Here is a 19,594-nt window from a genome sequence, read left to right as displayed (position 1 = left end):
CTCCATCCTGTGAGGAGATATCCCCCCCCACACACACACACAGCTGCCTGGAAACATGTTTACCTCCCTGAGCTCAGGGTTAAACCACAATCCAACATAATCTCTTAATCTATTTACATCCAGCTTCCATATTTCTGCAGCAGACTGCCGTAAATGATGCGCTCAATTTTCTGCAGGAATTGATTCAGAAAGGAGACGGAGGTTGATCTTAAGGAGTCAGAAAGTGTCTCTAACATCAGATGGAATCAAACTTATTGATTTAAGACTTTTAAAGTAAAGCAAATATATTAAAACAAACATTTATGATGCTGATACTCGACCTTTGAAGCTCTCAGGAACTTTGGAGACTCAAGGTTGTCCGTGAGACTCGTCCATGAAACAGTAATCTGTGTGGTGTGGAATATATTTGCACCTGAACGGGCTTCCTTTAGTCACAGCATGAGTTAACAGGGATGATTGAAGCCCAAGGAGGATGCTTAAACCTCCACAGGCACACGTATTACGCCTTCATGCATGTAAACAGAGGAGGAAGAGAGGAAGCTTTGAGAGTAAGCGTCTGATTGAGCCTGTTTTTGTTGGACTGATTCACCGTGAAGACCAGAAGTCAAATGTATGATTCCATTCAGCTTCCTGCAGACGTTTATGATTCTTTCTGCTTCAATCTGAGAGAGGAGGAGGAGAAGAAGAGTGTAAGGACCACCATTTATAGTTCCCCTTCCTGACTGATTCCTCACCTTCAGACATGGCTGCCCGCCTCAGACCCCCGCCAATCAATCAGAGCCGTCAGCGCTCCGCCTGGTCCTTGATTGTGGGGGGAGAAGCTGTGAATCAATCTGCTTTGTTTAAACTTCACAACCAGAGGAACTATGTGTGTTTGAACCGGTGGACCCAGGGTCTAAATTTAGTTCAGGGGTAGATAATCTCCCCCCTAAAAAGCCCCTGCTAGGGGGGTAGTACCTTTCAAAGGTCTTTCAGGGGGCGGGGCCTGCAATGCTGAACGTGTCTGATTGGTAGATTAACCTCAGTGTTTTTATTCCTCCCTCCGTCCACAATAACATCACACACATCTGTGATTCACTTGATTTCTCTTTCTTTCATTAGTTTTTATTTGTTCTATCTTGTTTGTATGTGTGTGTACTTTTCAAAAGAAGAAGCTGTGTCTGGGTTGCTGTAACAACTGAATTTCCCCCCCGGGGGATCAATAAAGTAATATCTTATCTTATCTTATCTTATCTTATCTTATTCTCTTGATTTAGCAGCTTGTAACAGTAGTCTTCTCTCAGCCCACCGTGAATGCGTCTCTCCTCCCGGTGTTACGGTTTTAAAAGTGACCCTGTAAACTGGAGACCTTCAGCTGAACGTGTCAGTGTTTGTGTTGATTCATTCATCGCTTTTTCCATGTTTTAAACCGCAGGCACAACATCTTCACTTTTTTTCATGTTTTTCTGCTTTTGGAGCACAATTTCAAGTTTGAAGAAAATGTATTTTTTCAACATGGTCAACCTTTTTGTCAATTTTTTTTGTCAAAAAAAAAAAAAATGTCAAAAAAAAATGTCAAAAAATGTTTTGTCAAAAAATGTCAAAAAGAATTTTGTCAAAAAAAAATTTTGTCAAATTTTTTTTTTAACATTTTTTTTTCAAAATGTTTTGTTCAAAAACAAAATTTTCAATTTTTTTGTTCAAATTTTTTTTTCAATTTTTTTTTTTTTCAATTTTTTCCAAAAAACATTCACAGTCATTGTTTTTTTTCCATCTGTGATTCTCTTGATTTCTCTTTCTTTCATTAGTTTTTATTTGTTCTATCTTTTTTGTATGTGTGTGTACTTTTCAAAAGAAGAAGCTGTGATTCTCTTGATTTAGCAGCTTGTAACAGTAGTCTTCTCTCAGCCCACCGTGAATGCGTCTCTCCTCCCGGTGTTCCGGTTTTAAAAGTGACCCTGTAAACTGGAGACCTTCAGCTGAACGTGTCAGTGTTTGTGGAGTTTACACAGCTGCTGAAACACAGAGGGAGTTCCTGGGAATGCAAACTAGTTTAGTTTTTATTAAGATTCCAAAATATCCTCATCAGATATTTAATGATGGTCTAAAGACGTTTATGAGGGATGCATCCGGCTGAGAGTCTCCAGTTAACAGGGTCGCCGTTTAAACCAAAACACCGGCCGATCTCTGCGATCACGGCTTTTTGAGTTCAAAAGGATTTTAAAGCCGTGTTGAAACGTCTTTGCTACTCGCGCTTATCTCCTCTCACGTGTTGATTCAGTGAATCCATCTGTGATGAAATATAGCACCATCTAAAACAGACCAGCTGAGTCTCTTCATGCTAACAGGCTAACTGTTGTGTTGCTCATAATGATACCTGCCTGTCCGTCTGCTTCTATGGTGTCATCTGTGATGAATGGCATTCCTCTTTGTGTTCCTGCCCTCTACTGGTCTGGTGGTGTAGTGCATTTACTTTGTTTCCTCCATACGTCACTGGCCTGATTTACATAATCTACCCGGGACTTCAGCCCGCGGTTGAAACGCAGACAACAATGGGGGACCAGGAACCTTTTAGTTCAGGGGAAAGTAGCTCTGGGGGCTTAAAGACCCAGGAACTCTTGGAAATGTACCATAAGAATGTGAAAGTTCTTGTTTAAATATGCCGTGTTACACACTCAGAATACTCCTGATCTTTGTGTAGCTTCACCTTTAGTCTCTAATTTGACTTCCTGTCAGCTCATCAGCACGTCTAAATTTAGCCACAGAAGAAGCTTCTTGGTTATTTCAGGACCTGCATCAATAACAAGGATATATCGCTCGACTCTTGACGGCACTTGTAGCTTATAAAAGTTGAAGAGGATTTAAGAGAACTCTGAAAGAGAGGGATGACGTTTTCAGTTAATCCATGAACTGATAGATTATTTATATGCAAAGGTTGTTAAGAGCTTAACGCAGACTAAATGGGAGGAACTGTCTCCTGCTTTAGAAGATGGAGGAATGATTGCACGCTTCTCTTTTGAGCTGCAGAAATATTAATTATTGTCGGCGGAAGTTTGTGATTACTTTTTTTGCATTTTACAGTTTTGTTTTTGGATGTTTTTAAAGCTAAATGAAAACTTTGTAAGGACCCAAACTTTGCAAAATGTGGGCTGAAGATACCGTTCAGTTCTTGTCTTTCGAATGTCTTGCACTGACCATTAAAAGTTACTTACTGGTTCTTTAATATGAAGTTTGTGATGATATTTGCTGCTTACATTTGCAAAGAAAGATGAATACAAAAGGTCACATGGGTTCAAAAGGACCCAGACCTGCAGGGACAGTCCTGATCTAATCCTCCTCCCTCTGTGTCTCCATCTCCAGGTTGGACATGACATCCAACAAGCTGAAGAAGATTCCCCCCGATCCGCTGTTCCTGCGGATCCCGGTGTACGCTAAGATGAAGGGTTCTCCTCTCACGGCGCTGGTGCTGAGTTTCGGAGGGAACCCTCTGCACTGTAACTGTGAGCTGGTCTGGCTACGAAGGCTGACCAGAGAGGACGACCTGGAGACCTGCGCGTCGCCCCGAGACCTGGCCGGGAAATACTTCTGGACCATCAGAGAGGTTTGTTACTCCTCAGCTGAGACCACATGAGACATGAGAGGTGCACGGAGTGTCAGAGTGAGAGAGCTGCACAAGAGCGCCCTGAGCTGTCAAAGGGTTTGTGCCAATGGTTTCTAGTTTCCAAACTTTGGTCTGTACCTGGACTTGACTCGGTGGCTTTCAGGTTGGGAATCAAAGGCCCAATCTCAATGTCCTCCTTCAAGCACTCACTGACTTTGAGTCTGTTAGGGTTTAGGGCTGTCACTGTCAAATCATCAAGTGTGTGAGGGATCTCTCTCTGACCTTTTGAGCCCTTTTATGCCCCCTTATCATAAGTGGGCATTTTTGCAGACTTAGCGTGAGGGAATTACCCAGAGTTCATAGCATTGTGACGTGAAACACCGGATTCCAAGGGGAAGCCAGCAAGTTTAGAAGGGTAACAAACACCATAACATGAAATTAAAACAGTTTGCCTGTAAGTATAAATATAGAAAACAGCTTTAATCTATTCATCTTCACACATATGTGTGTACAGGATAATGATAGCCTGTATTTGTAGTTATATAGCCTATTTATACATTTTAAATGTTGTGGTTAAGCCGTCTGCACGGTAAGAGTCTGGATCACATGGCAGTCTGTCGTCCCTTAAGCGCCTTGAATTTGAGGAAAGTAAAAAATCCTGCAATAAAACTTCCTAATGCCGCTAAGGTGAGCTACATGACGTCATGCAGGTCACCTGAGAAGTCTCAAAGTGCTGTCACATCCCAGTTCTACAGATTGAGCCCTTACAGCCTCCTGTAAGGTGGCCCTGAGAGCTCACAGCACTGCAACTTAAGAAAACACATGCAAAAAGACAAGGCAAGGCAGCTTTATTTGTATAGCGCATTTCATCCACGAGGGCAACTCAATGTGCTTTACATTAAAACATTAAAAGCATTGGAGACATTCAGACAGGCATAAAAGAACATAATTAAAATGACAAATATGATAAAACAGAAAACAAAAGGAAAATTAGAAATATATTAAAAATTACATTAAAATTTTAATTTAAAGTGAGTTAAAATAATCTAAGATAGGAAGGCAGTGGTGAATAAAAAAGTCTTAATCTTTGATTTAAAAGAGGTGAGAGTTGGAGCAGACCTACAGCTTTCAGGGAGTGTGTTCCAGATATGTGGAGCATAATGACTAAACGCTGCTTCACCATGTTTCCTTCTGACTCTAGGGACTGAAAGCAGACCAGTACCTGAGGACCTCAGAAGTCGAGGTGGTTCATAAAGTAGTAGCAGATCAGCCTAAACCATTCAGGTCTTTATAAACCATCAGCAGGATTTTAAAGTCTATTCTCTGACAGACAGGAAGCCAGTGTAGGGATCTAAGAACTGGAGTGATGTGGTCTACTTTGTTGGTCCTTGTTAGGACTCGAGCAGCAGCATTCTGTATGAGCTGCAGCCGTCTGATGGACTTTTTAGGGAGTCCTGTAAAGACCCCGTTACAGTAGTCTAGTCTGCTAAAGATAAATGCATGGAGGAGTTTTTCTGCATCCTGCTGAGACATGAGTCCTTTAACCCTTGATATATTCTTAAGGTGATAGTAGGCTGACTTTGTAATTGTCTTAATGTGGCTGCTGAAATTAAGGTCTGAGTCTATGACTACACCAAGGTTTCTGGCTTGGTTTGAACAAAACACAAGCAAATTAAGAAAACAGCTTCATCAATTTGACAACACATGCGCAGCATTTAGAAAACGCCCTGCAAAGGCCACAGCACAACACATTAGAAAAACAGGATGCAAATAGACTGCAACACAAAGGAAGTGTTTCCAGAGGACACTTAAAAGTGATGCACACATCCGGACAAGCTTGTTGTTGAAGCTGATTTTTAGTCATAGCGCTATCAAGGTTATCTTACCGTCAGTGGTGTTGGAAAATGAGATAAAAAAGTAAGTGTTTTTATTTTAAATTAAGATGTTTTCTTAATTTTCTTGTGTTTTGTCTTTTTGCATGTGTTTTCTTAAGTTGCAGTGCTGTGAGCTCTCAGGGCCACCGTATTCCTGTCCTCAATCACTCTCCAGGTGACGTCAATGAAGTCAAGAAGGACTCAGGGTTCAGGGAGGACATTGAGATTGGGCCAAAGTTTAAAAAAAACTGAGCTGCTGTCGCTCCATTGAGGAAGTAGGAAGTTGAAAAGTCAGATATTCTACTGACATTAAAGAGTGTTATGTGTAAAAGTGTGCAGGTGTAAAATATACAATCACAAAAAGGCAGAGGATTGATTATTTAGGACCAACGTTTATTAAACTAACATGATGCTGCATGGAAGAAGACTTGAAGCTAGAGATTGAGACAATAAACTTGTTAGGAGAATGTTTACAGAGGCAATCAATCAAATCTGAAGTAGCATCATTTCCTCACAGACTTCAAATTTGCCGTCTGTTCGCCGTTAAACAAAAATGCATCTTTAGAATTTGCCCATCTTTGCATTTACTGATAATGAAAGCTGAAAAGAGACGCAAGAGAGGAGATGACAATGAGAGGACTAAACTCTTGCAGAAGCACTTAATGTTTAAAACCAAGCGTCTGTGACACTCCTCAGATCAGCAGGTGGTTTGTTTTTGATTATAAGACACGATGATTCATGATTGCAGGGATGTAGTGTTGTTTATTGTGATGTTTATCTCCATGTGGCTGAATAATCCAAACCCTGAGGACGGCTGCTTCGATTCACTCTGCACAGGTTTCAGTTTGTTCTGGTTCATCTTGTTTCATTTGTTGAAATAATAACTCAAACATCGCACCGTGAGCCCCGAGTCATCATTAGCTGGCGAGTCTGAATCTCTCCCCTAAATTATAAATGATTTAAACCTATTAGTCACAGAAATTGCCTCCTCTGGTCCACTGAACCCCGGAGCCAAATGTGCGTTTTCTCCTGCCTGAACTTTCGCCCTCTGTGGACGCATGATCACTTTTCCTCCTCAAGGACGCTCGGAGCCGAGCAGATGGCGGATGTCACAGAGGAGTGAACCTTCTGCTGAGAGTGAGGAAATGCAAAAGAAGCATCAGAAGCGTGACATTTCATTATGTAATACTGCTTTATATCATATTTAAGAGTGAGAACAAAGAGAGGAGGACGTGGAAGACAAACACAGAAGATGTGGTTCCAGATAAATGAGCATAAAAGTAAAATTAAAACCCATAGGAGGAGAAATAAAGCAGGTTTAGCCTCGACCCGCTGCATATAGCTTTATTTATTCATTGGTCTATTGAACTAGGACAGTGCACATTAATAAACATTACAGTTAATGTGGCTGCAAAGCTATTTTTCATCAGAGGTCTCGGGGGACGTCCTACAAAGGCAACCTCAAATAATGCATAAAAAACAGTTTTTAATAAAATATGAGCGTGCAGAGCGAAGAGTTTAACCCCGACAGCCCCAGAGCTCTGCAGGCATGAGGCTGGAGCAAAGACTGCATCACCGATAATCAATAGATCAATAAGACTGGACTTTAGCGTCAGACTGAGCGGCTTTAATGAGCAAGTTGTTTGAAATTTGTCTGCAACAAGCAAATAAATGATATTATTTTACCTTAAGAATCTAAATTAAATACATTTCTTTAATAAAACTGTGAAAAATGTGTAAAAAAGTCATACTTAAGGGAGCAGTGTGTGGTATTTAAATACTACACACTGCACCTTTAAATACCACACACTGCACCTTTAAATACTACACACTGTACCTGTAAATACTACACACTGTACCTTTAAATACTACACACTGTACCTTTAAATACTATACACTGTACCTTTAAATACTACACACTGTACCTTTAAATACTACACACTGTACCTTTAAATACTACACACTGCACCTTTAAATAGCACACACTGTACCTTTAAATACTACATACTGTACCTTTAAATTCTACACACTGTACCTTTAAATACTACATACTGTACCTTTAAATACTACACACTGTACCTTTGAATACTACACACTGCACCTTTAAATACTACACACTGTACCTTTAAATACCACACACTGCACCTTTAAATACTACACACTGCATCTTTAAATACTACACACTGTACCTTTAAATACTACACACTGTACCTTTAAATCCCACACACTGTACCTTTAAGTTCTACAAACTGTACCTTTAAATACCACACACTGTACCTTTAAATACCACACACTGCACCTTTAAATACTACACACTGCATCTTTAAATCCTACACACTGCACCTTTAAATACTACACACTGCACCTTTAAATACCACACACTGTGCCTTTAAATTCTACACACTGTACCTTTAAATACTACACACTGCACCTTTAAATACTACACACTGTACCTTTAAATATTACACACTGCATCTTTAAATACTACACACTGTACCTTTAAATATTACACACTGCATCTTTAAATACTACACACTGTACCTTTAAATACTACACACTGCACCTTTAAATACTACACACTGCACCTTTAAATACTACACACTTTACCTTTAAATACTACACACTGCACCTTTAAATACTACACAATGCACCTTTAAATACTACACACTGTACCTTTAAATACTACACACTGCACCTTTAAATAGCACACACTGTACCTTTAAATACTACATACTGTACCTTTAAATTCTACACACTGTACCTTTAAATACTACACAATGTACCTTTAAATACTACACACTGTACCTTTGAATACTACACACTGCACCTTTAAATACTACACACTGTACCTTTAAATACCACACACTGCACCTTTAAATACTACACACTGCACCTTTAAATACTACACACTGTACCTTTAAATACTACACACTGTACCTTTAAATCCCACACACTGTACCTTTAAGTTCTACAAACTGTACCTTTAAATACTACACACTGTACCTTTAAATACCACACACTGCACCTTTAAATACTACACACTGCATCTTTAAATACTACACACTGTACCTTTAAATACTACACACTGTACCTTTAAATCCCACACACTGTACCTTTAAGTTCTACAAACTGTACCTTTAAATACCACACACTGTACCTTTAAATACCACACACTGCACCTTTAAATACTACACACTGCATCTTTAAGTTCTACAAACTGTACCTTTAAATACCACACACTGTACCTTTAAATACTACACACTGTACCTTTAAATACTACACACTGCACCTTTAAATACAACACACTGCACCTTTAAATACTACACACTGCATCTTTAAATACTACACACTGTACCTTTAAATACTACACACTGTACCTTTAAATACTACACACTGTACCTTTAAATACTAAACACTGTACCTTTAAATACTACAGACTGCATCTTTAAATACTAAACACTGTACCTTTAAATACTACACACTGTACCTTTAAATACTACACACTGCATCTTTAAATACTAAACACTGTACCTTTAAATACCACACACTGCACCTTTAAATGCCACACTGTGCCTTTTTGTGGTTTTAAAGGTACAGTGTGTCGTATTTAAAGGTGCAGTGCAAGTATTTAAAGGTACAGCGCAAGGATTTAAAGGTACAGTGTTTTATTTGAGAAATGTGTCATATATTGTCCAATAAGATCTCAGATTTGACCACAGGGGGCACCAAAATCACCACAGAGTCCCTCACAGTCCCCAGCTATCAATTATTTTCATTACTGACTTCTCCTCTGATTACTTTTTGAAGATTAGGTGATTAATCATTGAGTCTTTGAGATATTAGAAACTAAATAATCCAATTTAAAAACTCCAATAACATGTCCTCAAATTACTTCTTTTGCAAAGCGAGCAGCACAAAAACCAAAATCCTCCTCCTCCTCAGATCGTACATTTCAAACGAAGCAGCAAACCTTCAGATTCATGAAGAGCGAGGACACAAAAACGACTGAAACGATTCATCATTCATCTGAAAAGTTGCCGTTACTTTGCTTCAGTTGACACTTTTATTAATTTAGTTCCTGCAGCTCGAGCGGGGCTTTAAGAGGAACATAGATTAAGGTAAGAAAGAGCAGTTTTATCCTGAGACTATGAGGATTAATTATGATCAACGACCTGCGTGTTGCAGAAAGTACATCAACATGAAGTATTCAAGAAAATTCCCCTGCGGTGTGGGCTCAGTGGAAGAAAAGAGGAGCTTGTCTTTAGCTCTGTGGAGGAGTAATGCTTTAATCTTGTTAATATGTTAATAATAATAAGACATCATGGAGTGCACAGTCAGAACACTGCAGCTGTGTTGCTGCATAATGAAGTTTGATGGTGTGGGACTTAAGGTTGAGGAGGCTGATCTGCTCTCTGTAACACCTGCTGGGAGAATACTTCCATACGGTATCAGAGCCGGGCTGATAGTGAGCGGGATAAGACTGAATTAAGTCCTGAAGTTCAGGATGTTACCCGAGAAGGGATGATACTGAGGGTTTTACCTCACCTGGGAGTCCTCCGGGGCCGACCCCGCCGGGCGGTTTGAGAGCTGCAATGATAAGTAGAGGTGCATCTTGGGATAAAGACGGGATTAATTGGTATCATGGAGGAGAGGATGATGTACAGACCTTTGCCTCACCTCCAGTAATAGTCCTGGACCTCCTTTAGAGAGGTGCTGTAGGATCACTATAAGAGGATTAGCCTTGTAAAGAGGTCGATCCGGAGACCTCTGTGTCACCAAAGTGTCTGGGCATATTAATACTCAGACAGCTAATAGCCTCCTTTCTGCTGCAAGGACAACTGAGCCTGCACCGCATCCATCAGAGGGGAGACATCAGCCGTCAGACACCAAGGGAAGTCCTGCTTTCAGATCGATGGGAGCAGATTGCGTCTGCGCGGCGTCTTGAACCCAACAGGTTAAAGGGATATTTCAGTGTTTTGGAAGTGGGGTTGTATGAGTTACAGTACACTAGTGCTCCTGTTAGCCACAATGAGTGCCGGTGAGCTCTTCCCCTTTAATGAGAACATTCCCAGAGGACCGGCAGGTAAGCTAGGCTACAATTCTCTGCAGACGGGGTCGCCTATTTCATGTAATTTCGCCAAAGTTAAGAAAATATGTTCCAGGTACTCATCACGGTGCAAATGCATGCACCAGTAGAAAAAACTGGAGCTCTTCAGTTTGCCGTCAGTCTTTGTTTTGGCACTATTTTCAGACGCACCTCGCAGACCAGTGTTCTTCCGCTGCATGAGCACGGATACACACCGATCAGCTGTTTGGATCAACAAGCATGTAGCAGGATCAAGTAGCAGTATCGGTCTTTAGAGTGAATTAAACTCACTTTCCTGCACATTTAAAAGATGGGACGTTCCTGTCTTTATCCCGGCTGTTCAAACAAGCAGACCTCCTGTAAGGCAGGGAACTCTGGATGATGAGTGATGCAGACTTGAGCCGTATGTGAGCCGCTGGGATCCTGAAGTTGCCACTAAGTCCTTCTCCTGAGCACGTAGCATTTTTAGCAGTAGACACTTTTAGGAACAAAAACTACAAACTGCAGAAATGAGTGATTCTGACAGCGACCATGACATGCCGTTCACTGTGGACACAAGATCCCTCTGTGAACCAGAGTTTACAGAGGAAGAACTCCAGATGCAGACCCAACGTACCAACGAAGAAGAAGAGAGGGGAGAAAGTTCTGTAGCAGGAGAGATCCCACGTTACCTGGTGGTGCCGGTGTGTAAACTGTGAGCCCATGCCAACGAACCCAGAGAGCTTCTGCTGTCAGGAGAGGGACTTAGTGACAACTTCAGGACCTTTCTGAATCAGAGGATCCCAGCGGCTCACATACGGCTCCAGTCTGCATCACTCATCATCCAGAGTTCCCTGCCTTACAGGAGGTCTGCTTGTTTGAACAGCCGGGATAAAGACAGGTACGTCCCATCTTACCTGCTGGTCCTCTGGGAATGTTCTCATTAAAGAGGAAGAGCTCACCGGCATGCATTGTGGCTAACAGGAGCACTAGTGTACTGTAACTCATAGAACCCCACTTCAAAAACACTGAAATATCCCTTTAACTCTCCTGACGCAGGAGTAAACGTGGAGTTTGAGGGTAATCTGTAAAAACTGATATTTATTACCACCAAATGAGTATTCATGTTCTTTTCCCTCTGATGCCCAACTTCACTTCTCTCATTCTTTCACACTTCCACTCGCTCTCACCAGGCAGCAGCTGTTTCAATCACAGCCTTCCACTCTCAGCCTCACAGGGGCAAATTGAGGGTTAGATTGTAATATAAAGTCTGAAAGGCACTAGGTGCTTTATTTGAAGCTGCATCCCAGCGGTCATCGGGTCAGCAATCATCTCTGCTGGTAACAAGAACCAGAGAAGGACCCAGAGAGGGGTTTTGGAGACACACTGAGTGGTAGGAATGATGAGTAAGCCTTGGTAAGCCTTGGCTGGCCTCGCTTGGACTAGCTGTAATACTTCACCAGGGTTTTGGCTGGCTCTGTGCAGGCTTAGGTGCCGACGGGTGGGTTTTTAAATATTGCATGGTTGGAAAAACTCTGGGATCACTTAATCTTTGTGTGCAAACAATCGAACTCCGTCTGAAAGAGCACTGTTGGAGGAGCACAGTCGGAGCCTGAATGTTTTGCAGAGACTTCCAGTGTTTAAGAATGAAGCTTGTGCAGAAATGCAAAAACCTGCAGTACATTGAGTGTCCACTTGAAGACAAGGAATCCCCATCAGGTCTCATTTTTAGAGCATGACTAAATATGTTTACAGACTGCAACCAAAACTGACTTAAGTCTCAATATCTCATCCTTTATTCATAAAAACTGTAGGAGAGGTGACTTTTATTGAGGCTTAAAGCGGTGCTTACATTCCCATAGCTAGGGGCGTGTTCAATTTGACAGACAGGTGGGAACACTGCCGCTGCTCCACCTCAGTACCTGTTTCCAGATTGATCAAAAGTGAGGTGGAGATGGTTCTTCTAATATCGTTGGGCTTTATTTATCCAAGTCTTTCAAAGAGACTCATCATCATTACCACCAACTTATCTCTTGGACGCCTTTAGCCAATGCAAGGATATAATATACTGTCCTGCCGTCCAGGATGTGGGAAGCTGATCCAGTGAAAGACCTTGTTGTTATTTTGGACAGTGACTTTAAGTTTGACAACCAGATAAGCTCTATTGTCAAAACGAGCTTCTTTCAGCTAAGACTATTAGCAAAAGTAAAGGCCGCCTGCCTGCTGACTGGAAAGAAACGGCGTGATCACATCAGCCCTGTCCTTGCATCTTTGCACTGGTTGCCTGTGAACTTTAGGATCCAGTTCAAGGTCTTATTAATTGTTTGTAAGTGTTTAAATGGCACCGTCTTATGTATCAGATCTTGTACAGCCTCACAGTACTTCCAGAGCACTTAGTTCATCAAACCAGCTGCTCCGGTGTATAGCTCAAAGCTGCATCTGAAGTCCAGATTATGGTTAACCCTAACTCTCAAAGTCTGAGGTTCCCCAGACTCTATAACTAAAGAGATCACCATGATATCTGCAGGAATGCACAGCGAAATATCGTCAGTCAAATGCCCAAAGCTTAATCTAAGACATCTGAGACAGCTTCTGTCAGATATCACGGCACTTCTCTTGAGCTCTGTGAGTGGAAACATGCTCTGTGCAAAGCTTTACACCATGGTACAGCGACTTTAGGGTACCCTGAAACAGACGATCAACACATGTACATGAGCAGAGACAAAGTGTTTACATTTGAAAACCTGGAATCTGAAATAATCTAAAGGTCCTTAAGAATGTAACATTTAAGATCCTCATGAACTTTGGTCTTGCGTCCTCTCACAGGAGGAGTTTGTGTGCGAGCCGCCGATGATCACTCGTCACACCTCCAAGATGTTTGTGATGGAGGGTCAGGAGGTCAGCCTGCGCTGTAAGTCCATCGGGGACCCGGAGCCTTCCACGCACTGGGTCAGTCCTGACGGGAAGCTGATCGGAAACACGACCAGAACCGTCTGCTACGAGAACGGATCCCTGGACATCCTGAAGGCCTCCGTGAAGGTACAGACCTGGTCCCTTTATCTTTGAATAATGTTCCTGTGTTCTCTGAAAACCACAGGAAGCTGACGTTTGTTGTTTCTTCTAGGATTCTGGAAAGTTCACGTGTATAGCATCGAACGCAGCCGGGGAGGCCACCGCTCCCGTTGAGTTAGTCGTCAACCCGTCGCCACACTTTGACCCCAAACTGGACCCTGACCCGGGGCCCTCGGACATCCCCACGTCTATAAAGTCCAACATCAGCGGAGGTCAGGCCCGGTCGGACCAGCAGAGAGTGAGCGTGTCGGATCTAACGTCCAGCTCGGCCACCATCAGATGGCCCCCGCAGAACCACATACCCGGAGTCCGCATGTACCAGATCCAGTACAACAGCTCCACAGACGACATACTGATTTACAGGTAAGACCCCGACTGTTATCGTCTTTGTGATCCTTTCCGTGCTACTGGGTGGAAACTTGTCCCTAGTGATGTCATTGGTGGAGCTGCCATATTGATGCCCCGCCCCCTTCAACTCACAGATAAAGCATTGCTGATCGTTCAGGTGGGTCCAGTCCTCAGGGTCACAGATTCTTGTGTGGGTTTGAAGCAGACACTCAGAGTTAAAGGCAGAACTCTAGAATCAAATTCAGAGTTCTAGATTCAAAGGCAGAGTTCTAGAATCAAAGGCAGAATTCTAGAATCAAAGGCAGAATTCTGGAATCAAAGGCAGAATTCTAGAATCAAAGGCAGAGTTCTAGATTCAAAGGCAGAGTTCTAGAATCAAAGGCAGAATTCTAGAATCAAAGGCAGAATTCTGGAATCAAAGGCAGAGTTCTAGAATCAAAGGCAGAGTTCTAGATTCAAAGGCAGAATTCTAGAATCAAAGGCAGAGTTCTAGATTCAAAGGCAGAGTTCTAGAATCAAAGGCAGAGTTCTAGAATCAAAGGCAGAGTTCTAGAATCAAAGGCAGAGTTCTAGAATCAAAGGCAGAGTTCTAGATTCAAAGGCAGAGTTCTAGATTCAAAGGCAGAATTCTAGATTCAAAGGCAGAGTTCTAGATTCAAAGGTAGAATTCTAGATTCAAAGGCAGAGTTCTAGATTCAAAGGCAGAATTCTAGAATCAAAGGCAGAATTCTAGAATCAAAGGCAGAATTCTAGATTCAAAGGCAGAATTCTAAGACCGAAGGCAGAATTCTAGAATCAAAGGCAGAGTTCTAGAATCAAAGGCAGAGTTCTAGAATCAAAGGCAGAGTTCTAGAATCAAAGGCAGAGTTCTAGAATCAAAGGCAGAATTCTAGAATCAAAGGCAGAATTCTAGAATCAAAGGCAGAATTCTAGAATCAAAGGCAAATGTTAACACGAAAGGTAGAATTCTGAGATTAAATTATTCCTTTATTCTCAGAATTCCGAGAGTAAAATTCAAATTCTAAAGAAAAGTTGTATCTAAAAAATAATTGAATTTGCCTCTCCCCTTTCTCCTACTTTGTACCTCTTTTTTATATCATCAAATAACTAATTCAAGCTAAACTAGTCACACTCTGAACTCTTGGACATTTGACATGCATATTGATTTTGTGCCTTGACCTATGTTCCATCTGTTTACATGGAGGAGGCGGGTTCTTTCGCCTTTATGATATATTCTGCAGCCAGTCACTAGGGGGAGCTCTAACTCTTATGGCTTCAGTTTCAGTTTCTGTGCTGTTTTCTGGAGTAACTCAGTTGTTTATGTGTCTTAACATGACGTGACAGAAGACAGTAGATTACACAAACCTAGTGTCAAACAATTTTCACAATGTTGCCTTGAGAAGTGTTTTTATTAAAGCGCCTACTCTCAAAAGTTTGGCCAAACGTTGCTTGTTGATTCTGGCAAACTTGCTGCAAAAACCAAACTGAATGAAAGGTGTACCAAGGGTGTGTGATTGGTTGTAAGTGAGAGAGCTTTGGATCCACACATGGACGGGACAGAGAGGTTTTAAAAGGTTAAATTGATCTGAGTGGATTTAGAGCAATCTATATTTATCTGAAGTTTAAAACCCTCCATGCAGGAAACCATCTGAAACAGTCTCAGGCTGCTGTAACACGCAGTGCAGCAGCAAAGGGGATGTAAGGTGTTACATATGGCAGCCATATTGGAGGTCTATAGGTCAGACTGTAAACAGCTGACTGTGTTTATATCAACATGTTTCTGTGTGTTTGGAAATCTGCACAGCAGATGAGTTTGTTTGTGTTTGTGTTCGTCTCTGGGGTCAAGTTTGTCTCCATATATTTATGCACTTCTCTTAGCAGGTAACAGAAAGGTTCTTCATGATAAAAACAACAGCAGGAAGTGTGTGTGTGTGTGTGTGTGTGTGTGTGTCGTCTCTCTTTTGTCTGTCTTGGCTCCGCTCACGGATCATCCCTGTGTGGGTTGTTATCACCGAGGTCTTCCTCGCGTAGGAAGCTGTTTCAGGGGTTTTCAGGTTTTTTGGAAGCGAGCGGCACAGTGAGAAACAAAAGGATGTGTACACTGAATAAAAACAGGGATTTGTTTCCCAGAACACTGTGAGAGAGGAACATGGGAATTTGTGATTATTTTGATTGGTGATACAAATATAATTTACTGCTGGAACAATTTGCTTTTTGAAGTAGCAATCAAGCCCAACAACACAAACACAGCTTCATATGCCAGCTCAGAGTGGTTGTTGGCTGATGGAGGAGCACATGTTGAGCTCAGGAGGGAGAAGTTCACACAATCAGGTAAAGACAAGAACTCAGTCTCTCTGCGTCCTGGTTGGAGACGACTTTGGACCTCTGAGGGGGAGAGAAACTTTAAAGGGAGGCTGAAGAGTAAAGGAGGAGAAATTTAGATTGTGTAGATTAGTTGAGCTGGCCGCCATGAAACAGGCCAAATGAGGGAAATTTAAAATCCATTAATGCTCTTGTTTTTGTCCCTGACAGCTCAGAGTGTTATTTAAGTGGCTGATATATTTCCAGAAAAGACAGGAGGTAGATTTTTGTTTGTTTTTGTTAAAGGGTTCAAATATGTTCTGCAACACAGCCTTAACATCGCTCTCTATGAACCCTTGGACAGAAAACTGATATTTTACCATCACACCACAGGAGTTTGTGTTTTAATTCTGTCTTAAACAAACACAGAGGTGGACTGATCTGAACATTTTAAGCACAAGAGTCACTAAAAAAAAAACGTATAAAGGGAGAAATTGTCCAGAAACTGATCTATCTCACCTTTCAACCAGTGTTTTAAGGAAGTCTGTCTCAGCTGGTGCAACCCTGTAAATATGAAATGTTAAACTCCATTGTAAACTAGAAATTACGCACAAACTAGGCTCTGTCTGAACGTAACCGATAGCTGCAGTTCTGCAAGATAAAATCGTTGTTTTTGTCAATGTAGTCTGGAGCTTCTGAAAATGTAACAGCTGTAGATTGATCGTGATTTTAAAGAACTTACCCTCCAACAAAGATTCTTTCTGTGATAATGTCAGACACGAAAATAGCAATCTGAGTCTGTCAGCTGCAAAAATAAGCTCTTTTAGTGGACGCATTTAAACATCGCAAGGTGGACAATTGGCCAGATCCCTGTCTGTCATCAGGCAGATCCATCTTGCAAAGCTTCAAGCTGAGACGCTTGTCCCTGGTGGCTACAGGGGTGTTAAGTTGCAGCGGCAAGATGCAGCTGCAATGGCGGCCTATGTAAAGATTAGCATCTATCGCAGAATATGCTATCTTTGGAGGCGTGTCGTGAGGCTAATAAATAATAAAACAACAAGAAACACTAAATCTGTGACCAATGGTTCAGAAAGGTCCTGCTGCAGGTGCCCCTCCGTCAGGATCAGATTCTGGATCAGATTCAGAGGGTTGAAGTAACGCGGGTCTGTGAGCAGCCGTGTATATTCAGCCAACATGTAAACATTAGATCAACGTGCCTGACAGCTGAGGCCATACCCACTTCCTGAGGGGGCATGGTCAGAGAGCTCTCATTTAAAGGCACAGACACAGAAAACAGCCTGTTCTGAGCAGGGCTGAAGAAGAGGGGTTTACAGGCAGACCAGAATCTGATTTCAAAGTGTTTTTATGAGCAATAAACTTTAAAGACATGTTTTGGGGACCTCTTATGACCAACCAATATATGTTGATGAAGAAGAGCAGAATATGTCACCTTTAAATGGTTGAGCTCATTTCTATTTTAGGATTACGTTGCAGCCATTACAGCTTGTGTTTCACCTCCAGGCTGCAATCATGTCAAAATAATACATCCTGTATAAAATGAACAGTGCAAACACATATATGTAAGAGCAGGCAACCTGTTGCACCGGTTTCTTGCACACAAATCCATACACTGAAAGCGTGATGTTTTTATTTCCTCTCTCTCGTGCCCAGTCGTCTCTTCCATCCATCCATCCATCTTGCAAAGCTTCAAGCTGATACGCTTGATTCTGGTCAGAGAATGAGGCAGTAGCTACAGGTGTGTTAGCTGCAAGATGCAGCTGCAATGGCGGACGGTGAAGATATGTTAGCATCTATAGCAGCAGTTTTATCTGAACTGGGAGAATATGTGTTCTTTGGAGGTGCAGCCATTACAGCTTGTGTTGCACCTCCAGGCTGCAATTATGTCAAGATAATACATCCTGTATAAAATGAACAGTGCAAACACATATATGTAAGAGCAGGCAATGGTCCAGGAACTCCCCAGTGGACCTGTTGCACCGGTTTCTTGCACACGAATCCATACGCTGAAAGTGGGATGTTTTCATTTCCTCTCTCTCGTGCCCAGTCGTCTCTTCCATCCATCCATCCATCCATCTTGCAAAGCTTCAAGCTGATACGCTTGATTCTGGTCAGAGAATGAGGCAGTAGCTACAGGTGTGTTAGCTGCAAGATGCGGCTGCAATGGCGGACGGTGAAGATATGTTAGCATCTATAGCAGCAGATTTATCTGAACTGGGAGAATATGTATTCTTTGGAGGTGCAGCCATTACAGCTTGTGTTGCACCTCCAGGCTGCAATCATGTCAAAATAATACATCCTGTATAAAATGAACAGTGCAAACACACATATGTAAGGGCAAGCAATGGTCCAGGAACTCCCCAGTGGACCTGTTGCACCGGTTTCTTGCACACGAATCCATACGCTGAAAGTGGGATGTTTTCATTTCCTCTCTCTCGTGCCCAGTCGTCTCTTCCATCCATCCATCCATCCATCTTGCAAAGCTTCAAGCTGATGAGCTTGATCCTGGTCAGAGAATGAGGCAGTAGCTACAGGTGAGTTAGCTGCAAGATGCAGCTGCAATGGAGGACGGTGAAGATATGTTAGCATCTATTGCAGCAGATTTATCTGATTGATCTCATTTCCCTCTAAGGATTACGTTGCAGCCATTACAGCTTGTGTTGCACCTCCAGGCTGCAATCATGTCAAAATAATACATCCTGTATAAAATGAACAGTGCAAACACACATATGTAAGAGCAGGCAACCTGTTGCACCGGTTTCTTGCACACAAATCCATTCCTGAAAGTGTGATGTTTTTATCTCCTCTCTCTCGTGCCCAGTCGTCTCTTCCATCCATCCATCCATCCATCTTGCAAAGCTTCAAGCTGATACGCTTGATCCTGGTCAGAGAATTAGGCAGTAGCTACAGGTGTGTTAGCTGCAAGATGCAGCTGCAATGGCGGACGGTGAAGATATGTTAGCATCTATTGCAGCAGATTTATCTGATTGATCTCATTTCTCTCTAAGGATTATGTTGCAGCTATGACAGCTTGTGTTGCACCTCCAGGCTGGGATTATGTTGGATTAATTCATCCTGTGTAAAATGGACAGTGCAAACACACATATGTAAGAGCAGGCATGGATACTGAGAGTAATCAACATTCAGCAGCAAGCTGTTGATTAAATCGCTCTTTCTGTGAGAGGGTAGACGAGCCGGGGGAACTTCCCTGAAGGAAACTTTTGGTCCGTCTCCAAACCCCCGAATCCTCAGCGTGGCAGCTTGTTGACTTGATTTGCACATCCTAATCACCAGATGTCGATTTCAGAGCATGTTTCAGGCCGGAGCTGCCAAGTG

The 19,594-nt window shown here is 42.1% G+C and overlaps 1 protein-coding gene across 1 annotated transcript in view; it reads left to right on the top strand.

The window, feature by feature from the left end:
- Nucleotides 1-13,958, top strand: part of si:cabz01090165.1 (uncharacterized protein LOC100333421 homolog) — a 33,767-nt gene extending 19,809 nt beyond the window's left edge. The window contains exons 4-6 of the mRNA XM_034700400.1: nt 3,340-3,580; nt 13,346-13,558; nt 13,644-13,958. Of these exons, the coding sequence (XP_034556291.1) occupies nt 3,340-3,580; nt 13,346-13,558; nt 13,644-13,958 (769 nt within the window). The remainder of the gene's footprint in view (nt 1-3,339; nt 3,581-13,345; nt 13,559-13,643) is intronic.
- The last annotated feature ends 5,636 nt before the right edge of the window (nt 13,959-19,594 follow it).

This window comes from Notolabrus celidotus, chromosome 14, assembly GCF_009762535.1.
Source record: "Notolabrus celidotus isolate fNotCel1 chromosome 14, fNotCel1.pri, whole genome shotgun sequence".
Lineage (NCBI taxonomy): Eukaryota > Metazoa > Chordata > Actinopteri > Labriformes > Labridae > Notolabrus > Notolabrus celidotus.
The sequence above is the reverse complement of the archived record's forward strand: the minus strand, read 5'-3'. Positions and strand labels throughout refer to the sequence as shown.